Source organism: Oncorhynchus mykiss, chromosome 2 (genome assembly GCF_057628025.1).
Source record: "Oncorhynchus mykiss isolate SJ-2025 chromosome 2, ASM5762802v1, whole genome shotgun sequence".
NCBI classification, from domain to species: Eukaryota; Metazoa; Chordata; class Actinopteri; order Salmoniformes; family Salmonidae; genus Oncorhynchus; species Oncorhynchus mykiss.
Genome location: NC_143023.1, coordinates 19,675,001 through 19,697,286, shown reverse-complemented (window position 1 = coordinate 19,697,286; position 22,286 = coordinate 19,675,001). Strand labels below are relative to the sequence as shown.

General features: G+C 38.0%; 1 protein-coding gene across 11 annotated transcripts in view; it reads left to right on the top strand.

Annotated features, from left to right (window-relative positions):
* Positions 1-22,286, top strand: part of LOC110537414 (ATP-dependent chromatin remodeler CHD4) — a 68,137-nt gene that overhangs the window by 32,945 nt on the left and 12,906 nt on the right. For 2 of the 11 annotated variants that reach the window (XM_090191787.1, XM_090191783.1), the window contains exons 19-30: positions 12,877-12,998; positions 13,123-13,296; positions 13,551-13,692; positions 13,947-14,078; positions 14,166-14,283; positions 14,771-14,895; positions 14,994-15,086; positions 15,175-15,316; positions 15,512-15,687; positions 16,925-17,114; positions 17,789-17,875; positions 22,042-22,133. In XM_090191787.1, coding sequence (XP_090047913.1) covers positions 12,877-12,998; positions 13,123-13,296; positions 13,551-13,692; positions 13,947-14,078; positions 14,166-14,283; positions 14,771-14,895; positions 14,994-15,086; positions 15,175-15,316; positions 15,512-15,687; positions 16,925-17,114; positions 17,789-17,875; positions 22,042-22,133 — 1,593 coding nt within the window. Of the gene's footprint in view, positions 1-12,876; positions 12,999-13,122; positions 13,297-13,550; positions 13,693-13,946; positions 14,079-14,165; positions 14,284-14,770; positions 14,896-14,993; positions 15,087-15,174; positions 15,317-15,511; positions 15,688-16,924; positions 17,115-17,785; positions 17,876-19,251; positions 20,550-22,041; positions 22,134-22,286 lie in introns of those variants that run through there. The other 9 variants (XM_090191812.1, XM_090191805.1, XM_090191796.1 and 6 more) reach the window with 5 other exon arrangements.

Genomic DNA, 22,286 nt, shown 5'->3' with positions numbered 1-22,286 from the left:
AATACCATAACCATTATAGATATAACCAGTACCATAACCATTATAGTCATAACCAGTACCATGACCATTATAGTCATAACCAGTACCATAACCATTATAGTCAATAACCAGTACCATAACCATTATAGTCAATAACCAGTACCATAACCATTATAGTCATAATCAGTACCATAACCATTATAGTCATAACCAGTATCATAACCATTATAGTCAATAACCAGTACCATAACCATTATAGTCATAACCAGTACCATAACCATTATAGTCAATAACCAGTACCATAACCATTATAGTCAATAACCAGTACCATAACCATTATAGTCAATAACCAGTACCATAACCATTATAGTCATAACCAGTACCATAACCATTATAGTCAATAACCAGTACCATAACCATTATAGTCAATAACCAGTACCATAACCATTATAGTCAATAACCAGTACCATAACCATTATAGTCAATAACCAGTACCATAACCATTATAGTCATAACCAGTACCATAACCATTATAGTCAATAACCAGTACCATAACCATTATAGTCAATAACCAGTACCATAACCATTATAGTCAATAACCAGTACCATAACCAGTATAGTCATAACCAGTACCATAACCATTATATTCATAACCAGTACCATAACCATTATAGATATAACTAGTACCATAAACATTAGAGACATAACCAGTACCATAACCATTATATTCATAATCAGTACCATAACCATTATATTCAATAACCAGTACCATAACCATTATAGTCATAACCAGTACCATGACCATTATAGTCATAACCAGTATCATAACCATTATAGTCATAACCAGTACCATAACCATTATAGTCAATAACCAGTACCATAACCATTATAGTCATAACCAGTACCATGACCATTATAGTCAATAACCAGTACCATGACCATTATAGTCATAACCAGTATCATAACCATTATAGTCATAACCAGTACCATAACCATTATAGTCATAACCAGTACCATGACCATTATAGTCATAACCAGTACCATGACCATTATAGTCATAACCAGTACCATAACCAGTACCATAACCATTATAGTCATAACCAGTACCATGACCATTAGAGACATAACCAGTACCATGACCATTATAGTCATAACCAGTACCATAACCAGTACCATAACCATTATAGTCATAACCAGTACTATAACCATTATATTCAATAAACAGTACCATGACCATTATAGTCATAACCAGTACCATAACCAGTACTATAACCATTATAGTCATAACCAGTACCATAACCATTATAGTCAATAACCAGTGCCATAACCATTATAGTCAATAACCAGTACCATAACCAGTATAGTCATAACCAGTACCATAACCATTATATTCATAACCAGTACCATAACCATTATAGATATAACTAGTACCATAAACATTAGAGACATAACCAGTACCATAACCATTATATTCATAATCAGTACCATAACCATTATATTCAATAACCAGTACCATAACCATTATAGTCATAACCAGTACCATGACCATTATAGTCATAACCAGTATCATAACCATTATAGTCATAACCAGTACCATAACCATTATAGTCAATAACCAGTACCATAACCATTATAGTCATAACCAGTACCATGACCATTATAGTCAATAACCAGTACCATGACCATTATAGTCATAACCAGTACCATAACCATTATAGTCAATAACCAGTACCATAACCATTATAGTCATAACCAGTACCATAACCATTATAGATATAACCAGTACCATGACCATTATAGTCATAACCAATACCATAACCATTATAGATATAACCAGTACCATAACCATTATAGTCATAACCAGTACCATGACCATTATAGTCATAACCAGTACCATAACCATTATAGTCAATAACCAGTACCATAACCATTATAGTCAATAACCAGTACCATAACCATTATAGTCATAATCAGTACCATAACCATTATAGTCATAACCAGTATCATAACCATTATAGTCAATAACCAGTACCATAACCATTATAGTCATAACCAGTACCATAACCATTATAGTCAATAACCAGTACCATAACCATTATAGTCAATAACCAGTACCATAACCATTATAGTCAATAACCAGTACCATAACCATTATAGTCATAACCAGTACCATAACCATTATAGTCAATAACCAGTACCATAACCATTATAGTCAATAACCAGTACCATAACCATTATAGTCAATAACCAGTACCATAACCATTATAGTCAATAACCAGTACCATAACCATTATAGTCATAACCAGTACCATAACCATTATAGTCAATAACCAGTACCATAACCATTATAGTCAATAACCAGTACCATAACCATTATAGTCAATAACCAGTACCATAACCAGTATAGTCATAACCAGTACCATAACCATTATATTCATAACCAGTACCATAACCATTATAGATATAACTAGTACCATAAACATTAGAGACATAACCAGTACCATAACCATTATATTCATAATCAGTACCATAACCATTATATTCAATAACCAGTACCATAACCATTATAGTCATAACCAGTACCATGACCATTATAGTCATAACCAGTATCATAACCATTATAGTCATAACCAGTACCATAACCATTATAGTCAATAACCAGTACCATAACCATTATAGTCATAACCAGTACCATGACCATTATAGTCAATAACCAGTACCATGACCATTATAGTCATAACCAGTATCATAACCATTATAGTCATAACCAGTACCATAACCATTATAGTCATAACCAGTACCATGACCATTATAGTCATAACCAGTACCATGACCATTATAGTCATAACCAGTACCATAACCAGTACCATAACCATTATAGTCATAACCAGTACCATGACCATTAGAGACATAACCAGTACCATGACCATTATAGTCATAACCAGTACCATAACCAGTACCATAACCATTATAGTCATAACCAGTACTATAACCATTATATTCAATAAACAGTACCATGACCATTATAGTCATAACCAGTACCATAACCAGTACTATAACCATTATAGTCATAACCAGTACCATAACCATTATAGTCAATAACCAGTGCCATAACCATTATAGTCAATAACCAGTACCATAACCAGTATAGTCATAACCAGTACCATAACCATTATATTCATAACCAGTACCATAACCATTATAGATATAACTAGTACCATAAACATTAGAGACATAACCAGTACCATAACCATTATATTCATAATCAGTACCATAACCATTATATTCAATAACCAGTACCATAACCATTATAGTCATAACCAGTACCATGACCATTATAGTCATAACCAGTATCATAACCATTATAGTCATAACCAGTACCATAACCATTATAGTCAATAACCAGTACCATAACCATTATAGTCATAACCAGTACCATGACCATTATAGTCAATAACCAGTACCATGACCATTATAGTCATAACCAGTATCATAACCATTATAGTCATAACCAGTACCATAACCATTATAGTCATAACCAGTACCATGACCATTATAGTCATAACCAGTACCATGACCGTTATAGTCATAACCAGTACCATAACCAGTACCATAACCATTATAGTCATAACCAGTACCATGACCATTAGAGACATAACCAGTACCATGACCATTATAGTCATAACCAGTACCATAACCAGTACCATAACCATTATAGTCATAACCAGTACTATAACCATTATATTCAATAAACAGTACCATAACCATTATAGTCATAACCAGTACCATAACCAGTACTATAACCATTATAGTCATAACCAGTACCATAACCATTATAGTCATAACCAGTACCATAACCATTATAGTCATAACCAGTACCATAACCATTATATTCAATAACCAGTACCATGACCATTATAGTCATAACCAGTACCATAACCATTAGAGACATAACCAGTACCATAACCACTATAGTCATAACCAGTACCATAACCATTATAGTCATAACCAGTACCATAACCATTATAGTCATAACCAGTACTATAACCATTATAGTCATAACCAGTACCATAACCATTATAGTCAATAACCAGTACCATAACCATTATAGTCATAACCAGTACCATAACCATTATAGATACAACCAGTACCATGACCATTATAGTCATAACCAATACCATAACCATTATAGATATAACCAGTACCATAACCATTATAGTCATAACCAGTACCATGACCATTATAGTCATAACCAGTACCATAACCATTATAGTCAATAACCAGTACCATAACCATTATAGTCAATAACCAGTACCATAACCATTATAGTCATAATCAGTACCATAACCATTAGTCATAACCAGTACCATAACCATTATAGTCATAACCAGTACCATAACCATTATAGTCAATAACCAGTACCATAACCATTATAGTCAATAACCAGTACCATAACCATTATAGTCAATAACCAGTACCATAACCATTATAGTCATAACCAGTACCATAACCATTATAGTCAATAACCAGTACCATAACCATTATAGTCAATAACCAGTACCATAACCATTATAGTCAATAACCAGTACCATAACCATTATAGTCAATAACCAGTACCATAACCATTATAGTCATAACCAGTACCATGACCATTATAGTCAATAACCAGTACCATAACCATTATAGTCAATAACCAGTACCATGACCATTATAGTCAATAACCAGTACCATAACCATTATAGTCATAACCAGTACCATGACCATTATAGTCAATAACCAGTACCATAACCATTATAGTCAATAACCATTATAGTCAATAACCAGTACCATAACCATTATATTCAATAACCAGTACCATAACCATTATAGTCATAACCAGTACCATAACCAGTACCATAACCATTATAGTCAATAACCAGTACCATAACCATTATAGTCAATAACCAGTACCATAACCATTATAGTCAATAACCAGTACCATAACCATTATAGTCATAACCAGTACCATGACCATTATAGTCATAACCAGTACCATAACCATTATATTCAATAACCAGTACCATAACCATTATAGTCATAACCAGTATCATAACCATTATAGTCATAACCAGTACCATAACCATTATAGTCAATAACCAGTACCATAACCATTATAGTCATAACCAGTACCATTACCATTATAGTCATAACCAGTACCATAACCATTATATTCAATAACCAGTACCATAACCATTATAGTCATAACCAGTACCATAACCATTATAGTCATAACCAGTACCATAACCATTATAGTCATAACCAGTACCATGACCATTATAGTCATAACCAGTACCATAACCATTATATTCAATAACCAGTACCATGACCATTATAGTCATAACCAGTACCATAACCAGTACTATAACCATTATAGTCATAACCAGTACCATAACCATTATAGTCAATAACCAGTACCATAACCATTATAGTCATAACCAGTACCATAACCATTATAGTCATAACCAGTACCATAACCATTATAGTCATAACCAGTACCTTAACCATTATATTCATAACCAGTACCATAACCATTATAGTCATAACCAGTACCATAACCATTATAGTCATAACCAGTACCATAACCATTATAGTCATAACCAGTACCATAACCATTATATTCATAACCAGTACCATAACCATTATAGTCAATAACCAGTACCATAACCATTATATTCAATAACCAGTACCATAACCATTATAGGCAATAACCAGTACCATGACCATTATAGTCAATAACCAGTACCATAACCATTATAGTCATAACCAGTACCATAACCATTATATTCAATAACCAGTACCATAACCATTATAGTCAATAACCAGTACCATAACCATTATAGTCATAACCAGTACCATAACCATTATAGTCAATAACCAGTACCATAACCATTATAGTCAATAACCAGTACCATAACCGTTATAGTCAATAACCAGTACCATAACCATTATAGTCATAACCAGTACCATAACCATTATAGTCATAACCAGTACCATAACCATTATAGTCATAACCAGTACCATAACCATTATATTCATAACCAGTACCATAACCATTATAGTCATAACCAGTACCATAACCATTATAGTCATAACCAGTACCATAACCATTATAGTCATAACCAGTACCATAACCATTATATTCATAACCAGTACCATAACCATTATAGTCAATAACCAGTACCATAACCATTATATTCAATAACCAGTACCATAACCATTATAGGCAATAACCAGTACCATGACCATTATAGTCAATAACCAGTACCATAACCATTATAGTCATAACCAGTACCATAACCATTATATTCAATAACCAGTACCATAACCATTATAGTCAATAACCAGTACCATAACCATTATAGTCATAACCAGTACCATAACCATTATAGTCAATAACCAGTACCATAACCATTATAGTCAATAACCAGTACCATAACCATTATAGTCAATAACCAGTACCATAACCATTATAGTCAATAACCAGTACCATGACCATTATAGATATAACCAGTACCATGACCATTATAGTCATAACCAGTACCATAACCATTATAGTCATAACCAGTACCATAACCATTATAGTCAATAACCAGTACCATAACCATTATAGTCAATAACCAGTACCATAACCATTATAGTCAATAACCAGTACCATAACCATTATAGTCAATAACCAGTACCATAACCATTATATTCAATAACCAGTACCATAACCATTATAGTCTTAACCAGTACCATAACCATTATAGTCAATAACCAGTACCATAACCATTATAGTCAATAACCAGTACCATAACCATTATAGTCATAACCAGTACCATGACCATTATAGTCAATAACCAGTACCATGACCATTATTTTCAATAACCAGTACCATAACCATTATAGTCAATAACCAGTACCATAACCATTATAGTCATAACCAGTACCATAACCAGTACCATAACCATTATAGTCAATAACCAGTACCATAACCATTATATTCAATAACCAGTACCATAACCATTATAGTCAATAACCAGTACCATAACCAGTACCATAACCATTATAGTCAATAACCAGTACCATAACCATTATAGTCATAACCAGTACCATAACCAGTACCATAACCATTATAGTCAATAACCAGTACCATAACCATTATAGTCATAACCAGTACCATAACCATTATATTCATTAACCAGTACCATGACCATTAGAGACATAACCAGTACCATGACCATTATAGTCATAACCAGTACCATAACCAGTACCATAACCATTAGAGACATAACCAGTACCATAACCATTATATTCAATAACCAGTACCATGACCATTATAGTCATATCCAGTACCATAACCATTATAGTCATAACCAGTACCATAACCATTATAGTCAATAACCAGTACCATGACCATTATAGTCATAACCAGTACCATGACCATTATATTCAATAACCAGTACCATAACCATTATATTCAATAACCAGTACCATAACCATTATAGTCAATAACCAGTACCATGACCATTATAGTCAATAACCAGTACCATAACCATTATAGTCAATAACCAGTACCATAACCATTATAGTCATAACCAGTACCATAACCATTATAGATATAACCAGTACCATGACCATTATAGTCATAACCAGTACCATAACCATTAGAGACATAACCAGTACCATAACCATTATAGATATAACCAGTACCATGACCATTATTGTCATAACCAGTACCATAACCATTAGAGACATAACCAGTACCATAACCACTATAGTCATAACCAGTACCATAACCATTATATTCAATAACCAGTACCATGACCATTATAGTCATAACCAGTACCATAACCATTATAGTCAATAACCAGTACCATGACCATTATAGTCATAACCAGTACCATAACCATTATAGTCATAACCAGTACCATGACCATTATATTCATAACCAGTACCATAACCATTATAGTCAATAACCAGTACCATGACCATTATAGTCATAACCAGTACCATAACCATTATAGTCATAACCAGTACCATAACCATTAGAGACATAACCAGTACCATAACCACTATAGTCATAACCAGTACCATAACCATTATATTCAATAACCAGTACCATGACCATTATAGTCATAACCAGTACCATAACCATTATAGTCATAACCAGTACCATAACCATTATAGTCAATAACCAGTACCATGACCATTATAGTCATAACCAGTACCATAACCAGTACCATAACCATTATAGTCATAACCAGTACCATAACCATTATATTCAATAACCAGTACCATGACCATTATAGTCATAACCAGTACCATAACCATTATAGTTAATAACCAGTACCATAACCATTATATTCATAACCAGTACCATGACCATTATATTCATAACCAGTACCATAACCATTATAGTCAATAACCAGTACCATGACCATTATAGTCATAACCAGTACCATAACCATTATAGTCATAACCAGTACCATAACCATTATAGTCAATAACCAGTACCATGACCATTATAGATATAACCAGTACCATGACCATTATGGTCATAACCAGTACCATAACCATTATAGTCATAACCAGTACCATAACCATTATAGTCAATAACCAGTACCATAACCATTATAGTCAATAACCAGTACCATAACCATTATAGTCAATAACCAGTACCATAACCATTATAGTCAATAACCAGTACCATAACCATTATATTCAATAACCAGTACCATAACATTATAGTCTTAACCAGTACCATGACCATTATAGTCAATAACCAGTACCATGACCATTATTTTCAATAACCAGTACCATAACCATTATAGTCAATAACCAGTACCATAACCATTATAGTCATAACCAGTACCATAACCAGTACCATAACCATTATAGTCAATAACCAGTACCATAACCATTATAGTCAATAACCAGTACCATAACCATTATAGTCATAACCAGTACCATAACCAGTACCATAACCATTATAGTCAATAACCAGTACCATAACCATTATAGTCATAAACAGTACCATAACCAGTACCATAACCATTATAGTCAATAACCAGTACCATAACCATTATAGTCATAACCAGTACCATAACCATTATATTCATTAACCAGTACCATGACCATTAGAGACATAACCAGTACCATGACCATTATAGTCATAACCAGTACCATAACCAGTACCATAACCATTATAGTCATAACCAGTACCATAACCATTATAGTCATAACCAGTACCATAACCATTATAGTCATAACCAGTACCATAACCATTATAGTCATAACCAGTACCATAACCATTATAGTCAATAACCAGTACCATAACCATTATAGTCATAACCAGTACCATAACCATTATAGTCATAACCAGTACCATGACCATTATAGTCAATAACCAGTACCATAACCATTATAGTCAATAACCAGTACCATAACCATTATAGTCAATAACCAGTACCATAACCATTATAGTCAATAACCAGTACCATAACCATTATAGTCAATAACCAGTACCATAACCATTATAGTCAATAACCAGTACCATAACCATTATAGTCAATAACCAGTACCATAACCATTATAGTCATAACCAGTACCATAACCATTATAGTCAATAACCAGTACCATAACCATTATAGTCATAACCAGTACCATAACCATTAGAGACATAACCAGTACCATAACCATTATAGTCATAAATAGTACCATAACCATTATATTCAATAACCAGTACCATGACCATTATAGTCATAACCAGTACCATAACCATTATAGTCATAACCAGTACCATAACCATTATATTCATAACCAGTACCATGACCATTGTAGTCATAACCAGTACCATAACCATTATATTCATAACCAGTACCATAACCATTATAGTCATAACCAGTACCATAACCATTAGAGACATAACCAGTACCATAACCATTATAGTCATAACCAGTACCATAACCATTATATTCAATAACCAGTACCATGACCATTATAGTCATATCCAGTACCATAACCATTATAGTCATAACCAGTACCATAACCATTATAGTCAATAACCAGTACCATGACCATTATAGTCATAACCAGTACCATGACCATTATATTCAATAACCAGTACCATAACCATTATATTCAATAACCAGTACCATAACCATTATAGTCAATAACCAGTACCATAACCATTATAGTCAATAACCAGTACCATAACCATTATAGTCATAACCAGTACCATAACCATTATAGATATAACCAGTACCATGACCATTATAGTCATAACCAGTACCATAACCATTAGAGACATAACCAGTACCATAACCATTATAGATATAACCAGTACCATGACCATTATAGTCATAACCAGTACCATAACCATTAGAGACATAACCAGTACCATAACCACTATAGTCATAACCAGTACCATAACCATTATATTCAATAACCAGTACCATGACCATTATAGTCATAACCAGTACCATAACCATTATAGTCAATAACCAGTACCATGACCATTATAGTCATAACCAGTACCATAACCATTATAGTCATAACCAGTACCATGACCATTATATTCATAACCAGTACCATAACCATTATAGTCAATAACCAGTACCATGACCATTATAGTCATAACCAGTACCATAACCATTATAGTCATAACCAGTACCATAACCATTAGAGACATAACCAGTACCATAACCACTATAGTCATAACCAGTACCATAACCATTATATTCAATAACCAGTACCATGACCATTATAGTCATAACCAGTACCATAACCATTATAGTCATAACCAGTACCATAACCATTATAGTCAATAACCAGTACCATGACCATTATAGTCATAACCAGTACCATAACCAGTACCATAACCATTATAGTCATAACCAGTACCATAACCATTATATTCAATAACCAGTACCATGACCATTATAGTCATAACCAGTACCATAACCATTATAGTTAATAACCAGTACCATAACCATTATATTCATAACCAGTACCATGACCATTATATTCATAACCAGTACCATAACCATTATAGTCAATAACCAGTACCATGACCATTATAGTCATAACCAGTACCATAACCATTATAGTCATAACCAGTACCATAACCATTAGAGACATAACCAGTACCATAACCACTATAGTCATAACCAGTACCATAACCATTATATTCAATAACCAGTACCATGACCATTATAGTCATAACCAGTACCATAACCATTATAGTCAATAACCAGTACCATGACCATTATAGTCATAACCAGTACCATAACCATTACAGTCATAACCAGTACCATGACCATTATATTCATAACCAGTACCATAACCATTATAGTCAATAACCAGTACCATGACCATTATAGTCATAACCAGTACCATAACCATTATAGTCATAACCAGTACCATAACCATTAGAGACATAACCAGTACCATAACCACTATAGTCATAACCAGTACCATAACCATTATATTCAATAACCAGTACCATGACCATTATAGTCATAACCAGTACCATAACCATTATAGTCAATAACCAGTACCGTAACCATTATATTCATAACCAGTACCATGACCATTATATTCATAACCAGTACCATAACCATTATATTCAATAACCAGTACCATGACCATTATAGTCATAACCAGTACCATAACCATTATAGTCATAACCAGTACCATAACCATTATAGTCAATAGCCAGTACCATGACCATTATAGTCATAACCAGTACCATGACCATTATAGTCAATAACCAGTACCATGACCATTATAGTCAATAACCAGTACCATAACCATTCTAGTCATAACCAGTACCATGACCATTATAGTCATAACCAGTACCATAACCATTATAGTCATAACCAGTACCATAACCATTATAGTCAATAACCAGTACCATGACCATTATAGTCATAACCAGTACCATAACCATTATAGTCAATAACCAGTACCATAACCATTATAGTCATAACCAGTACCATAACCATTATAGTCAATAACCAGTACCATAACCATTATAGTCATAACCAGTACCATAACCATTATAGTCAATAACCAGTACCATGACCATTATAGTCATAACCAGTACCATAACCATTATAGTCATAACCAGTACCATAACCATTATAGTCAATAACCAGTACCATGACCATTATAGTCATAACCAGTACCATAACCATTATAGTCAATAACCAGTACCATAACCATTATAGTCATAACCAGTACCATAACCATTATAGTCAATAACCAGTACCATAACCATTATAGTCAATAACCAGTACCATAACCATTATAGTCAATAACCAGTACCATAACCATTATAGTCAATAACCAGTACCATGACCATTATAGTCATAACCAGTACCATAACCATTATAGTCATAACCAGTACCATGACCATTATAGTCATAACCAGTACCATAACCATTAATGTCATAACCAGTACCATAACCATTATAGTCATAACCAGTACCATGACCATTATAGTCATAACCAGTACCATAACCATTATAGTCATAACCAGTACCATAACCAGTACCATAACCATTATAGTCAATAACCAGTACCATAACCATTATAGTCAATAACCAGTACCATAACCATTATAGTCAATAACCAGTACCATAACCATTATAGTCATAACCAGTACCATGACCATTATAGTCAATAACCAGTACCATAACCATTATTTTTATAACCAGTACCATAACCATTATAATATGACATATCCTTGCATACTAAATACAGCGTTTATTAGTATAGTTATGGTTATAACCTGTCAAAGATGAGAGATCACCCTGTTTTGTGAAGAGGACAGCGGAAGTATAAAACGCTGTCTCTATCTCTCTCTCTGCGTAGTTCTTTAGGATTCTGAATAACTACCCTCTCCAGCACAAGCTGCTGCTGACTGGTACACCTCTACAGAACAACCTGGAGGAACTCTTCCACCTGCTCAACTTCCTCACCCCAGTGAGATTCAAGTCAGTATGCCTACACTACTGTGGGTGTTTTGTAGTCCTGATGTTTCTTTTTGAACAAATCCAGTAACCAAAACAATAACAAAAGCCCCCCCCCACCCTCTTTCTCTCCCTCTCTGCTCTGCAGTAACCTAGAGGGGTTCCTGGAAGAGTTTGCTGACATCGCCAAAGAAGACCAGATCAAGAAGTTGCATGACATGCTGGGACCACACATGCTCAGGAGACTGAAGGCCGACGTCTTCAAACACATGCCCTCCAAGACAGAGCTCATCCTACGAGTGGAGCTCAGCCCCATGCAGAAGTAAGTGATGAGAAAGGGAGGGTGGGTGGGGAGGATGGTGCTAGCAATCAAATCAAATTGGATTCGTCACGCGAAATGCTTACTTGCTATCTCCCTCAACAGTGCAGTACAATCAGTGCTAGCACATGCTAATGAGCGGAGAAGTATAGGGAATAAGGAAATAGAGGATTGAATGTCAGTATTGTAGTGTTGCAGAAGTCTCATGTTGGCTTCTATTTCTTGTTTTCGGGTATTAATTTAATTGTGTGATGCAGGAAGTACTACAAGTTCATCTTGACGCGTAACTTTGACGCCCTGAACACCCGCGGAGGAGGAAACCAAGTGTCCCTGCTCAACGTGGTCATGGACCTCAAGAAGTGTTGCAACCACCCCTACCTCTTTCCCGGAGCCGCAATGGTACGATCTCAACCCATTCTCTGAGACATGGGCCATACCATTGATTCGGTGCTTGAAGGAGGGCATCAATCTCTGTGTTTGTATACGAGTAAATATTGTATTGAATGTATATGATTTTGTTTGTTATATTTCCAAAACTTAACCTAACAGACTAAACAGAATGTGTTAAGATGCTTTTGATCTGGATGCAGTCTGCTTGATGATGAGCTTTAATTAAGTAAAGGACTGATGTTTGATTGATTGATCTCCTGCAGGAGGCGCCAAAGATTCCAAACGGAATGTACGAGGGCAGTGCTCTCACAAGGGCTTCTGGGAAACTGACTCTGCTGCAAAAGATGATGGTTAAACTCAAGGAGGGAGGACATAGGGTGCTCGTCTTCTCTCAGGTACGCACGCACACACACACACACACACACACACACACACACACACACACACACACACTAACTGTCTCTGTCTCTGTCTCCTGGTAGATGACTAAGATGTTGGACCTGCTGGAGGACTTCCTGGAGAACGAGGGTTATAAGTACGAGAGGATTGATGGAGGTGTAACGGGGGGCATGAGACAGGAGGCCATCGACCGCTTCAACGGTGAGACACACACACATGGGTTCATGGATACACTAACGACAGCACAATTGGAACAGTACTGGGAAAAAATATGAAATGGAAGTATCTATTTGTCTTTTGTCCCCTCCCTCCCTCTTTGTCTCCCTTCTCCTCTCTCTCTCTCTCCCTTCTCTCTCTCTCTCTCTCTCCCTTCTCCTCTCTCTCTCTCTCTCCCTTCTCCTCTCTCTCTCTCTCCCTTCTCCTCTCTCTCTCTCCCTTCTCCTCTCTCTCTCTCTCCCTTCTCCCCTCTCTCTCTCCCTTCTCTCTCTCTCTCTCTCTCCCTTCTCCTCTCTCTCTCTCTCTCCCTTCTCCTCTCTCTCTCTCTCTCCCTTCTCCTCTCTCTTTCTCTCCCTTCTCCTCTCTCTCTCTCTCCCTTCTCCTCTCTCTTTCTCTCCCTTCTCCTCTCTCTCTCTCTCCCTTCTCCTCTCTCTCTCTCTCCCTTCTCCTCTCTCTCTCTCTCTCTCCTCAGCTCCTGGCGCCCCTCAGTTTGCCTTCCTGCTCTCTACCAGAGCGGGAGGTTTGGGCATCAATCTGGCAACCGCCGATACCGTCGTCATCTACGACTCCGACTGGAACCCCCACAATGACATCCAGGTACACACACACACACACACACACACACACACACACACACACTTGAAGCACACCTCCTGCTCACCTCTCCTCTTCCAATCTCTTCCCCTCTCTCTCAGGCATTCAGCAGAGCTCACAGGATTGGTCAGAATAAGAAGGTTATGATCTATCGCTTCGTTACCAAGGCGTCTGTGGAAGAGCGGATCACTCAGGTAAACCCAGTATACCAAGGCCTACCAGACTCATACAGAGTGGTAGGTAAAAGACAGACACTAATTCTCCTCTCATCCTCTCCTCCAGGTGGCTAAGAAAAAGATGATGTTGACCCACCTGGTGGTGCGTCCTGGGCTGGGCAGTAAGACAGGTTCCATGTCTAAACAGGAGCTGGATGACATCCTCAAGTTTGGAACAGAGGAGCTGTTCAAGGACGAGCTGGGAGAGGGTGAGTCATTAACTAATAACCATAACTAGGTCAGTCCACTCCAAACAGGTAGTCATTCCCGTTGTCGGGGGCCGTAATGCCCGCTGGTTTTCCTTCAAACTAACAACCTGGAAACTAGGTGTGTGGCCTCTCCAGTCTTTCTTACACACTTTTTCATTGTATGCCACTCTCTTTCCTTGTGACTTTCCGTCTCAGGGGACAACAAGGAGGATGACAGCCAGGTCATCCATTATGATGACAAGGCCATAGACAGACTGCTGGACAGGAACCAGGAGTCAGAGTCCACTGAGGACACAGAGATCCAGAGCATGAACGAGTACCTCAGCTCCTTCAAAGTGGCCCAATACGTCGTCAAGGACGAGGAGGAGGAGGTGTGTGTGTGTGTGTGTGTGTGTGTGTGTGTGTGTGTGTGTGTGTGTGTGTGTGTGTGTCTGTGTGAGAGAGATACTGTGGAAGGTGATGAACAGGAGAGATGACCATACTTCTGAGTCTGTGTTATTACACTTGAATGTGTTTGTGTACAAGTTCTTCCATCGTGTGTGTGTGTGTGTGTGTGTGTGTGTGTGTGTGTACAAGTTCTTCCATCATTGCTAACCTGTGTGTGTGTGTTAGTATATGAGTTTTTCCATCATTGCTAACCTGTGGGTGTGTTAGTATATGAGTTCTTCCATCATTGCTAACCTGTGTGTGTGTTAGTATATGAGTTTTTCCATCATTGCTAACCTGTGGGTGTGTTAGTATATGAGTTCTTCCATCATTGCTAACCTGTGTGTGTGTGTTAGTATATGAGTTCTTCCATCATTGCTAACCTGTGTGTGTGTTAGTATATGAGTTCTTCCATCATTGCTAACCTTCGTGGGTGTGTTAGTATCCGAGTTCTTCCATCATTGCTAACCTGTGTGGATGTGTTAGTATACGAGTTCTTCCATCATTGCTAACCTGTGTGTTAGCATACGAGTTCTTCCATCATTGCTAACCTGTGGGTAGTATACGAGTTCTTCCATCATTGCTAACCTGTGTGGGTGTGTTAGTATACAAGTTCTTCCATCATTGCTAACCTTCGTGGGTGTGTTAGTATACGTGTTCTTCCATCATTGCTAACCTTCGTGGGTGTGTTAGTATACGAGTTCTTCCATCTAGGCTAAGCTGTGTGTGTGTGTTAGTTAGTATACGAGTTCTTCCATCATTGCTAACCTTCGTGGGTGTGTTAGTATACGAGTTCTTCCATCATTGCTAACCTGTGTGTGTGTGTTAGTTAGTATATGAGTTCTTCCATCATTGCTAACCTTCGTGGGTGTGTTAGTATACGAGTTCTTCCATCTAGGCTAACCTGTGTGTGTGTGTTAGTTAGTATATGAGTTCTTCCATCATTGCTAACCTGTGTGGGTGTGTTAGTATCCGAGTTCTTCCATCTAGGCTAACCTGTGTGTGTGTGTGTGTGTGTGTGTGTGTGTGTGTGTGTGTGTGTGTGTGTGTGTGTGTGTGTGTGTGTGTGTGTGTGTGTGTGTGTGTGTGTTAGTATACGAGTTCTTCCATCTAGGCTAAGCTGTGTGGGTGTGTTAGTATACGAGTTCTTCCATCATTGCTAACCTGTGTGTGTGTGTCCAGGAGGAGGAGGTGCAGCGTGAGGTGATTAAACAGGAGGAGTCAGTAGACCCAGACTACTGGGAGAAACTGCTGAGACACCACTATGAGCAGCAGCAGGAGGACCTGGCCCGTAACCTGGGAAAGGGCAAGAGGACCCGCAAGCCTGTGAACTACAACGACGGCTCTCAGGAGGAACGAGGTAGTAGACGGGGTACAGAACAGCGCTGCACAATGCAACCTTTTTTACCTACTCTGTGTGTGTGGATGTGGACGTGTGTTTATGTGTGTGGTAGGTAGGGTGTGTGGGATAAGAGTGTGTATATTTTGTGTTATATTGGAGCGTGTGTGTGTGTGTGTGTGTGGATGTAGACGTGTGTTTATGTGTGTGGTAGGTAGGGTGTGTGGGATAAGAGTGTGTATATTTTGTGTTATATTGGAGTGTGTGTGTGTGTGTGTTAATGGTTTGTGTTCGTACTACATGTTTGTCTATGTCCCATCTCTGTCCTCTGTGTTTTTGAGGTGTTTCTAGTAATATTCTAGGATTAAGCATGGGGGGCATGATGTTTCCTTCCTACTGTCTCAGTACTCTCTCCTATCTGTCTCTAACAAGATTGGGGTCAATTCCAATTCAGGAAGTGAATTGAAATTCAATTCATGTTTGACAATTTCCCATTGACAATAAAGTGACCCCAACCGTGTTAATGACTTTGGTATTGACAAGTTTAGTTCTCTTGTGAAGTTGGTTGAAGTGAATATATGTCTGTGATTGTATCTGTTGTTCACTCTTTCTTCCTTCTCCCCTGAAAACAGAGTGGTCTGTGTCCTAAAACTCTGATTGGCTAATCCTGTCTCTTCACCGTACCTCTCTCTCCATTCTATAAGCAGATTGGCAGGAGGATCAGTCTGACAACAACTCAGATTACTCTGTGGCCTCAGAGGAGGGAGATGAGGACTTTGATGAGCGATCAGAAGGTAACAAACACTATTGTCATGAATTCAAATTGAATACATTGCATTCGGAAAGTATTCAGACCCCTTCACCTTTTCCAACATTTGTTATGTTACAGCCTAATTCTAAAATGGATTAAATAAAAAATTTTGCTCATCAATCTACACTCAATACCCCATAATGACAAATTTAAAACAGTTTTTTAAAAAACAACATTTTTGCAGAAATACATTATTTACATAAGTATTCAGACCCTTTGCTATGAGACTCAAAATTGAGCTCAGGTGCATCCTGTTTCCATTGATCATCCTTGAGATGTTTTTACAACTTGATTGGAGATGATTTGGATTTGGAAAGTATTCAGACCCCTTCACATTTTGTTACCTTACAGCCTTATTCTAAAATGGATTAAAATTGTTTCCCCCCCTCATCAATCTACACACAATAACCCATATTGACAAAGCAAAAACAGTTTTTTAGAAATTTTTGCAGAATTATTTATGAAATAAAAAAAAACTGAAATATCACATTTACATAAGTATTCAAACCTTTGCTCAGTACTTTGTTGAAGCACCTTTGGCAGCGATTACAGCCTCGATGACGCTCCAGGTTTGGCGCACCTGTATTTGGGGAGTTTCTCCCATTCTTCTCTGCAGATCCTCTCAAGCTCTGTCAGGTTGGATGGGGAGTATCGCTGCTCAGCTATTTTCAGGTCTCTCCAGAGATGTTTGATCAGGTTCATGTCTGGACTCTGGCGGTGCCACTCAAGGACATTCAGAGACTTGTCCTGAAGCCACTCCTGCATTGTCTTGGCTGTGTGCTTCGTGTTGTTGTCCTGTTGGAAGGTCTGGGGTCCTGAGTGCTCTGGAGCAGGTTTTCATCAAGGATCTCTGTCCTTTGCTCTGTTGATCTTTCCCTCGATCCTGACTAGTCTCTCAGTCCCTGCCGCTGACAAACATCCCCACGACATGATGTTGCACCACCATGCTTTACCGTAGGGATGGTATTAGCCAGATGATGAGCGGACCTGGTTTCTTCCAGATGTGACGCTTGGCATTCAGGCCAAAGAGTTTAATCTTGGTTTCATCAGACCAGAGAATCTTGGTCTGCCTAATTTTTTATTTATTTTTTATATATTTACTTTATTTAACCAGGTAGGCTAGTTGAGAACAAGTTCTCATTTACAACTGCGACCTGGCCAAGATAAAGCAAAGCAGTTCGACACATACAACAACACAGAGTTACACGTGGAATAAACACGTTTACAGTCAATAACACAATAGAGAAAAATAAAGTCTATATACAGTGTGTGCTAATGGCGTGAGGAGGTAAGGCAATAAATAGGTGGAGTGCTGCAGATATATGGTTGACCTTCTGAAAGGTTCTCCTATCTCCACAGAGGAACTCTGGAGATCTGTCAGAGTGACCATCGGGTTCTTGCTCAGTTTGGCCGGGCGGCCAGCTCTAGGAAGAGTCTTGGTGCTTCCAAACTTCTTCAATTTAAGAATGATGGAGGCCACTGTGTTCTTGGGGACCTTCAATGCTGCAGAAATGTTTTGGTATTCTTCCCCAGATCTGTGGCTCGACACAATCCTGTCTCGGAGCTCTACGGACAATTCCTTCGACCTCATGTCTTGGTTTTTGCTCTGGCATGCACTGTCAACTGTGGGGGTTTTCGGTGAAAAGCCACATTTTTTCATCCTCCTGAGGTTGAAGAGGTACTGTTGCAAAATGACGTTTCCACAAAATGATGATAATGCTTTGCAACAAAAATTAATGGTAACATTTCCAAATGCACTGAATGAGTGTGTGTTTGTGTCTGCAAATAAATTAATCTCTGTATGTGCCAGTTCGAATTAGTGTTTGCTTGTGTGTTTTCCTGCAAATGACAGAAAGTGAAAGAGTGTAATCATTTGTGTGTGAGAATGAGCGCGAGAGAGAGCAACTGATTCTGTTAGCCAGTTATATCAGGCCAATTAAATTATAATAGTACGAAACTATTCCACACTACAAGTCTAAGTAAGCAGAAGCACAAACGAATACTTAATGGCCGACGGAAGTTAGAAGGGCCGGTAAGCCCCAACTACTGATACAGGGTTAGATATTTGTTCATCCCCCTAATGGTTCATTTAGGATTGGGGATAGAATAATCTGATTATAGATCTGTGGTTAAGGTCAGTTCTACCTGGAGTGTTACGAAGCTGTGTCCCATGCTAACGTCTTTCAAACGGCCCCTACAGATTATACAGAAACAGACTAACTCCTGCATCGACTTGTAAGACAGGGCAGCAACATGGTCAGAATATATCAATTCTGTACAGTGAATCATCCATGTTCTTTTTCAGGATCTGTTCAAATTCTTATTTTGAGGTTTATAGTGTGGTGCTCATACATAAAATTTGAAGAAACAGTTGAATGTACTTGTGATGACATCCATTCTTTGAGTTTATGGATATCCAATCATTGTTAAGTTAATATATGATTGTGGTCAACATGACATTTGGTTAAACTACAAGTGTTTTGAAATGGAAGGGAAGCAGGTAAAAAGTCTGGTGTAGAATACCTTTTCATTTCCATTGATGAAATTCACACAAAAATCATCCAGGACATACAGTGGGGCAAAAAAGTATTTAGTCAGCCACCAATTGTGCAAGTTCTCCCACTTTTAAAAAGAGAGGCCTGTAATTTTCATCATAGGTACACTTCAACTATGACAGACAAAATGAGAAAAAAAATCCAGAAAATCACATTGTAGGATTTTTAATTAATTTATTTGCAAATTATGGTGGAAAATAAGTATTTCAGCCCTGCCACAAAAGGACCAGCTGACATCATGTCAGTGATTCTCTCGTTAACACAGGTCTGAGTGTTGACGAGGACAAGGCTGGAGATCACTCTGTCATGCTGATTGAATTCGAATAACAGACTGGAAGCTTCAAAAGGAAGGTGGTGCTTGGAATCATTGTTCTTCCTCTGTCAACCATGGTTACCTGCAAGGAAACATGTGCCGTCATCATTGCTTTGCACAGAAAGGGCTTCATGGGCAAGGATATTGCTGCCAGTAAGATTGGATCTAAATCAACTATTTATTGGATCATCAAGAACTTCAAGGAGAGCGGTTCAATTGTTGTGAAGAAGGCTTCAGGGCGCCCAAGAAAGTCCAGCAAGCGCCAGGACCGTCTCCTAAAGTTGATTCAGCTGCGGGACCGGGGCACCACCAGTACAGAGCTTGCTCAGGAATGGCAGCAGGCAGGTGTGTGTGCATCTGCACGCACAGTGAAGCGAAGACCTTTGGAGGATGGCCTGGTGTCAAGAAGGCCAGCAAAGAAGCCACTTCTCTCCAGGACAAACATCAGGGACAGACGGGTAAAGTCATTTTCTCTGATGAATCCCCTTTCCGATTGTTTGGGGCATCCGGAAAAAAGCTAGTACGGAGAAGACAAGGTGAGCTCTACCATCAGTCCTGTGTCATGACAACAGTAAAGCATCCTGAGACATTTCATGTGTGGGGTTGCTTCTCTGCCAAGGGAGTGGGCTCAATCACAATTTTGCCTAAGAACACAGCCATGAATAAAGAATGGTACCAACACATCCTCTGAGAGCAACTTCTCACAACCGCCCAGGAACAGTTTGGTGATGAGCAATGCCTTTTCCAGCATGATGGAGCACCTTGCCATAAGGCAAAAGTGATAACTAAGTGGCTCGGGGAACAAAACATCAACATTTTGGGTCCATGGCCAGGAAACTCCCCAGACCTTAATCCCATTGAGAACTTGTGGTCAATCCTCAAGAGGTGGGTGGACAAACAAAAACCCACAAATTCTGACAAACTCCAAGCATTGATTATGCAAGAATGGGCTGCCACCAGTCAGGATGGGGCCCAGAAGTTAATTGACAACATGCCAGGGCAGATTGCAGAGGTCTTGAAAAAGAAGGTTCAACACTGCAAATATTGACTCTTTGCATCAACTTCATGTAATTGTCAATAAAAGCCTTTGACACGTATGAAATGCTTGTAATTATACTTCAGTATTCCATAATAACATTTGACAAAAATATCTAACTAAAAACACTGAGGCAGCAGACTTTGTAAAAATTTATATTTGTGTCATTCTCAAAACATTTGGCCACGACTAAAGTGTGTGTGTGAGACTAACATGACATGACCTGTGTTTCTCCATCCAACCAGCCAACACCCGCAGGCCAAGCCGCAAGGGGCTGAGGAACGAAAGGGACAAACCACTGCCCCCCCTGTTGGCCAGAGTGGGAGGCAACATTGAGGTCAGACTGCAGCTTCTATCAGTCTCTCTCACCGTCTGTCACTCAAAAGAAAAATCGACATTGTACTCTTCATATCTCCCTCAACAAGCAGTCTTTTCTTTCACCATGTCTACTTCTGCCTGCACATTTTCCTCTCTCTTTACCACTTGTCTT